The sequence below is a fragment of the Cotesia glomerata genome, linkage group LG5 (genome assembly GCF_020080835.1).
Source record: "Cotesia glomerata isolate CgM1 linkage group LG5, MPM_Cglom_v2.3, whole genome shotgun sequence".
Classification (NCBI taxonomy): Eukaryota; Metazoa; Arthropoda; class Insecta; order Hymenoptera; family Braconidae; genus Cotesia; species Cotesia glomerata.
The window spans coordinates 21,702,692-21,710,236 of NC_058162.1; the positions used below are offsets into that span (position 1 = coordinate 21,702,692).

Consider the following 7,545-nt stretch of genomic DNA (forward strand, 5'->3'; position numbering starts at 1 on the left):
ATTTTTGCCGCTAAAATCGCTCTTTCTGCAAGCCACTCATGATTTATGTACTGTGTGTGTACATCGGGAAATATTTGTTCAATGAGAGTATCTTGCGAATCAGCGATTGTGCAGAAATCGGTCGGTAATTTTACGTATCCAGTTTTATCTATAGCAACTTTTCCATCACCGATATCTAAGAGTTGTTTTGAAAATGTTTCAGCGGATGGATCTTGAAGCATTTGAACGCGCATATTTATTTTTAGCTGTAATTTTTCAACATTACGCCACAATGGAGATGATTTTAAGCAAGCGTTGATCTCATCAGCGTATGTTGAACGTGGAATGACTGGAAGTGTTTGTCTGAAATCACCTGAAAGGACCAACAGAGTTCCGCCAAATAGTTTGTCACTGTTTTTAATATCTTTCAATGTCCTGTTCAACGCCTCAAGTGAATGTTTGTGTGCCATAGTACATTCATCCCAAATAATAATTTTACACCGTTTCAGCACAGTGGCCATGGACGATTGTTTCTTAATGTTGCATACTGCGTCAGGGTTATTCTGAATATTTAGTGGCAGCTTAAATACTGAATAAGCTGTTCTACCTCCATCCAATAAAGTTGTTGCAATGCCCGATGATGCAACGGCCAATGCGATGCCATTATTTGATCGCATTTCAGCAAGAATTAGCGAAATAACGAATGTTTTGCCAGTTCCACCCGGTGCATCCAAAAAGAAGAACCCACCTTGTCCAGCTGAAACTGCGAGCATAATGCGATCATAAATGGTTCTTTGTTCCTCATTCATTAGTGGGACATTGCGGGCAACAATCGCTGCCATTTCTACAGTACTGTACTGCAGTTCACGATTCATTTCAGTATTCATTAAATCAGATGCAGTTCGATTTGGCGAATTCATACCGAAATTACTAAGTGGTAAGTTGGCAATGACAATGCAAAGATCCTCAATAGCAATCAATGCTTCATTGTACATTTCGTCGCTGAATGTTATGGTTAGATCGTGGCACCGTATACGATGTTGATGCAATATATCATCAGTCATTGAATCTTTGTGATTTTCCCATAATATCTGTGCTCGGGCTGGGAAACATGTAGTCAACACTATAGCGAATAGTAGACGAATTTGTATTGCTGTACAGTTCAATGCAGCTTCAGCAAGCATGCATTCCCACTGGTTGTCGTCTTCCAGCAAGCCGAGTGCAAGGCATGCATCTTTATACGTTGGATATTGTTGCCCATTCACTTTACGTATATCTTGAAATGATAATGGGCCAGTAACATTAACCAACAACAGTCGAAGATAAAAGCACTCCGTGTGTCTTGGATTGACTGTAAATAATCGCCCCAAGGCGTTTGATTTAAATAAATTGAGACATGCAGCAACTGGTGAGCCTTGCTTGCGGGGCATCCATGTTTTTGTTTGAGTCCATGTGAAATAGCGTGGTACTTGTGAATAGAGTAATGTTCGTGCAAAGGCACCAAAATCATCCGCACGATTACACAATTCAAAAAATGCAGTGAGTGTAGTTTTAGGTGGATTTATTGCACGATCAATCGCTGTCTCGTTCGTGAAAAATACACGCTGACCGTTTTCAAGATGGATGGCTAACTGAACAACTGCTGGATCCCGTTCATGAATTGGAAAACCAAAGATACGCCAAGCAGCTTCATTGGAGCTGATGTACCGACCAATTTGGTAGAGCGTTATTTCATCGTTTTTATTCACTGGAGGAGCATTCACATTAGTATTTTCCACTCTAAACACAGCCATATCACTGCCTTTATGGACATACTTGCAAATGTATTTGATGCTCTTCACAGAACTGCAGAACTCAACATTAATATGAGCATTATATGTCTTGCTCAGCAGAGGCGAATATGGCACCACCCAACGATTGTCAATATCAATGTCTGTGTTGATGATATTTTTAATAAATGATTGTCCGCCATTTTCAGGATTTCTTCGACGATATATTGGGTATCCGTCGACATTTGTGACCGTATCATTGGTAAAATCTTTAGGGAGATTTTTAGTACATTTTCCATCAGCCACGCAAGGCGATGAACTATTAAGAGTACCACATGGACCATGAATCATGTTTGTTGTAACAATATCAAACAGCAGTTGGTCAGTGGATGGATCTGGAATTTCCGCAGAAATGATACTATCGATTTCTTCAGGACGGATTTTGTCGATGAACCAAACCAAAATGTGTGCATGAGGTAATCCTCGCTTTTGCCACTCAACCGAATACATCCAGCAACGTGTGGGACCAAATACATGTGATTTAGTAATGAAACTTATTAAAGACTTCAACTTTGTCTGAACACACGTGCTGTAATGTCATGGCGATGTATTGCATTTTGGCCAGGCAGTAGCAAAGATGTAATCTCTGGCCATTTTGGATTACATGTGAACGTGATAAATAAACATGGTCGTCCATATTCGCGCACGAAAGTCAGAGCATCCTGTATATATTCTTGCATATGACGTGGACTGCCTACGTACGATGATGGTAAAATGACATGGTTACCAATTTCGGCGACGTCGGCATTGTTGTTGATAGCGTCTTGCAAATGAATGTACTCTTCCGCGCGCAGCTTTTGTTGATTATATCGTAAGTATCGTAGTCGTTCGCTCAATCTTCGCGTACATGTCGATCATGAATTGTTGACAAAGCTCACGACATCGTAAAATGACGTTGTCCAGGCCACGTTAAATCATTAATCGGTACGCATAATAATCCTTTGAGATAACGTTCTTGTTTGTTTCAGCTCCTATAATATTTGTTCATAAAAATTAATTTAAATTTATTACGTTCAATAATTTAATTGTTTTGTTAAATGATTAATGATCAAATTAATAATCAATGAAGTACCTGATACGGGATCTCGTTGTTTTATGTTTATGCAATATCCGTCTTGTCCCTTCCAGAATATTAGCGGATATTGGAGAGCGTCATATGAACGATGTGTGTCAGCAATGAACTGAAGATTATTATTTCTTCTACGAATCACAATTTCTCGTGCAGCTGTACAATCGCCAACCATGATTCCAGCAACATCATCAACAACGGGTGCATTGAATCTACGAATATGCTCTCCAGCTGGTGTTTTATCAGGATTAATGACGATAGCGTGATTATCGCTTTGTAATTGGTGCATATGTGATTTGAATATTTTCAACAACTCGTTGTGCTCGTTCAAAAGAGCATCTAGCTCGCTGACGATGCGCCTGGCATAAAGTGAATCAAGGTTATTATAATCACAACGTGCATTCACGCGATTGGCAAGTGCGCTTCCGGAATCCTCGCCGCCCATAAAGTAGATTTGTAAGAATTTATGTGGTTCGTTTGGCATTGGCAGCAGTGAGCCCATTTTATGATAAACTTGGCCTCTGATTTTGAATGTAGAATTGAATTGTTGACCATTTGCATTAGTATTTCGAACTATTTCTGTTGCTCCGAACGATGTCATTTGAAAGCATGAATTGAATCTTGGAATTGACTTCACGAACACGTTAGAATCTGGATCCGTGCCGATAAGTAAGCCGTTCAATGGTTCAGGTGGTGTTTCAATTTCAGGTAGTTGCACTTTTCCTGACGCGCAACACATCCCAGCTGGCTCATTTTTGAATTTCAGAGCATGACAATGCGGACATTCCTTGTCCATAGCACCAATTACCACTTTTGAATGAGCATAATATTCAATATCGGGCTCATACTGGAATGCTAGACGCAGGAATGAATCAAATATAAATGCTCGATGTACCTGTTGTCGCTGTTGGTCATTTGTTCTTCGTCTATTGACTGTGAAACGGCGTGATTGTCGTTGTTCTAATCTTCTGACTTCATTGCGTTCAGCTCGTGTATCTTCTGGCTCTTCTTGATGCAATTGCGCCATTCTGACACGTGCATCAGTATTTTGTTGCTGGATTTGTTCTTCTGTTCTTTCGGATCTGCTATTTCGCAAGTTTCGAGCTTTACTTGTACTGCGGCTCAAATCAGCCCCTTTGCGTTTTCTTGGTATTGCTCACTGTACAAAACATACATAAATAGAATTAATGAAATTATTTAATGATGAAAAATGTTAAAAGTATAATTAGTGCCAGGATTTTTGCCGCAGTTTTGAAATGATTAGTTTTAATTTATGAAATTATAACAAAAATATAAGTTTTATGGAAAAATTTTTCAAACAAAAGTAAAAAATTAAATTTTATGAAAACATTGTCTCTTATAATTTTTTCATACAACCAATATTTCCATTGACATTTCAAAATATAGATTCATAATGATTGATTTTTTGGAAACTATGAAAATCTTAATTGTTCAATTACATTTTTTTAATAAAATTAAATTAAAATTACATTTTTATAAGATCAACAACATTTTCGATGTAAATAAAAAAAAGTATACTTACAACACAAAATCTGTTGTTATTGGAAGCTCGTGTCACGTGTTGAGTACTTTTGAGGTTATAAAATCACTTGATTAACTAATCGTGCAAAATACACTCAAAATTGATAATTTAATTATTATTGATAAAATAGGAATGATTAAAAGTTAATATGAGAGTTACACTGAGATAGCAAAATAATAATTGTCAACGTTACTACTACACTTGATGCATAAACAATAATGATGGCCGACAACTGTGTAGGGAGTGAGAAAGAAAGGAGACCGGCTTCGTTCTCATCCCTACTCCGTGCTGTTTACTGGGTCAGAAGTGACACCTGTAGACATCTGGCGGGGATAACTAATTAAATGACGATTGATCAGTTTTCGACCGGAGAGGAAAAATGATTAAATTACTAAAATGGCTGTTAAAAAATAAGGGTTGATCGTAGAAGGGTGAAAATTGAGGATTGTATGTATTTTTGTATGTTGTATCATAAAAAAATAGAAATTAAAAATTTTGTCTAAAAAATAAAAAAAAAAAATTTAGGGGTGGACTACCCCTAACATTTAGGGGGATGAAAAATAGATGTTGGCCGATTCTCATAGATACCGGATAAGCACAAAAAATTTCATCAAAATCGGTCAAGCCGTTTCGGAGGAGTATGGCAACGAAAACTGTGACACGAGAATTTTATATATTAGATGATTTTTTGGAATTACTTCAAAACTTCTATTTCCATCAATTCTATGATCTAATCAGCTCTTTTACTCAAAAAATGACATCGATTACCGTGAACCGCATCAGAATCAATTGATTCGTTCGAGCGATATCGTTGTCGTAAGAAATCTCGAAAAAGTGTTTCTTCAAAATAACATGAAAAATTTACGTCAAATCAATTTGTTTGTCATAAATTTCTTTTTTGTTGATCTCAAAAAACTGCGTCGATTGCCGCAAACCACATCAAAATCGGTTGATTTGTTTGAAAAATATCTAATTTAAAAAAAAATCAATAAAACATGGTTTTTCAATATAATTTTTTAATTATTTAATAAAACGAATTTCCTTCAGAAAATTTTCAGAAAACTCTCTTAATCATGCTAGATACCGCCAACCGTTTTAAAATCGAATGATTTGTGTGAAAGTTATTGTAGCTTAAATATTAAAAAAAAAAATTTTTATTAAATATTGAGCTCGAAAAGCTCAAAAACGTCATAACAGGTTAAATTTGGAGCGGTTTGCATTTGAAATTGGCAGAAAGTTGCAGGGATGGCTTGTAAGGTCAACTAATTTTGCTAAATTTTTTTATTCTATTCCATGCTAAATTTTTATCGTCAACATTGATACTATATTAGGTAGTTATCGATACCCTCTAACAGCGCTACGATAAAAATCTAAATGCCACGAATAAAATTCGATATCAGTTATCGATATTATAGTTGGTAAATTTATTTTCAATTATGCAGCTTTTTTTTTTATTTATAGTAGAATAAGTGTGTGAGGCGTGCATATTTTAATTTTTTAAATGTTACTTTAACCCAGAACTGAGTTGTTTTCAACATAAATCTGTATTACTTTATCATTACACACGGATTGTGATGAATTAACACTATTTTTGTGTGATAAAACTCATCAACACAAATTTTACCGTGAATATAGCTAAAAAATTTACCTTTTTGCTTACACTGATATGACAAACGATCATTTTTCACGACAATGGTGCATTTCTGAACTGGATCGCAACACGGATTCTCAGCTTTAGGATCACTCTGTTCAATAAAAAATTAATAATTTTATCAACATAGTATTCACTATTTATTGAATAAAAAGTATTGAAAATAATATTGTTATCAGTATCTTTATAATAATATTGTTATCAGTAGGGGAGAAAGGGGTCAATTGAACCATGGGGCAATTGAACCACTCGATTTAAAAAATTGAAATAATGTTTCATCCTCTTAGAATTAGATTCTAATATGTTAAACTCTGATATGATAAAAATTAAAAATCATTGCGATTAATATATTTTAAATAATAGAGATTTTTGTATTTTTAAGTATGTGAACTTTTTTTTCGGCTAGTGACAAATTGTTTAATAAAATTTTAATTTTTGAATTAATTGATAAAGTTTGAGTTGTAGTAGTTGTATATACTTATCTATATATATATAAGAGATTTCCACCTATATAGTCACTCATCACGATATCTCTGGAACCATTAGAGCTAAAGACTTGAAATTTGGTAGGAATATTCTTTTCACCGAGTAGAGGTCAGCTAAGAACGGATTTTACGAAATTCCACCCCCAAGAGGGGTTGCGGGGGTGTTAATTGAAAAAAATTCACATTTGAAAAATACAGCTCTTATAGGTATTAAACTTAGTCAGGATATTCTTTTTGGCATGTTTGAATTTACGAAGAACTAATTTTATGATATTCCACCCCCAGAAGGGAATGCGGGGGCGTTGAAAATTAAAAAAAAATTTTTATCTTCCAATCTATAGCTTCTAGAACTCTGAAACTTGACCAAAAAATTTTTTTTAGCATCTTTGAGTTTACTAACAACTAATTTTATGATATTTCACCCCTAGAGGGAGTGCGGGGGCGTTAAAAATTAAAAAAATGGTTTTTTCCAATCTATAGCTTTTGAAACTCTGGAACTTGGCTAGAATATTTCTTTTGGCATGTTTGAATTTACTAAGAACTAATTTTATGATATTAAACCCTAAGGGGGTTGTGCGGGGGCGTTAAAAATATTAAAAATTTGTATCTTCCAATCTATTGCTTTAAGAACTTTAAAACTTGGCCAAAATATTTTTTTTGGCATGTTTGAGTTTATCAAGAATTAATTTTATGATATTCAACTCCAAGAGGGTTGTGCGAGGGCGTTAAAAATTAAAAAAAAAATGTGTATTCCAATCTATAGCTTTTAGAACTCTGAAACTAGGCTGGAATAGAGTTCGGGAATAATGCCCTTAGAAAAAATGCATGGTGTAAAATAAAAATAAAAAAAAAGTCAAAATATTTAATTAATAGCTGCAATAGATCAAAACTTGAAACGATTTTTTATTTCGTCCTGTTAAACAACCAAGAATAAATACTTATAAATTTATACGTTAGTGTTTTTTTTTTTTTTTTAATAAAAAGGTAAA

General features: G+C 34.7%; 2 protein-coding genes across 2 annotated transcripts; both read right to left on the reverse strand.

Annotated features, from left to right (window-relative positions):
* Positions 1-283: 283 nt before the first annotated feature.
* LOC123266133 lies at positions 284-2,258 on the reverse strand. Its single transcript, XM_044730163.1, has 2 exons — positions 570-2,258; positions 284-352 (listed from the first exon to the last, which is right to left on the reverse strand). Exons 1-2 carry the CDS (start codon positions 2,256-2,258, stop codon positions 284-286), a joined length of 1,758 nt encoding a protein of 585 aa, XP_044586098.1.
* A 459-nt stretch (positions 2,259-2,717) lies between these two features.
* LOC123266134 lies at positions 2,718-3,745 on the reverse strand. The gene is made up of 2 exons (XM_044730164.1): positions 2,881-3,745; positions 2,718-2,779 (listed from the first exon to the last, which is right to left on the reverse strand). The coding sequence occupies exons 1-2, from the start codon at positions 3,671-3,673 to the stop codon at positions 2,718-2,720; spliced, it is 855 nt and encodes a 284-aa protein (XP_044586099.1). The 5' UTR covers positions 3,674-3,745.
* Between the last annotated feature and the right edge of the window lie 3,800 nt (positions 3,746-7,545).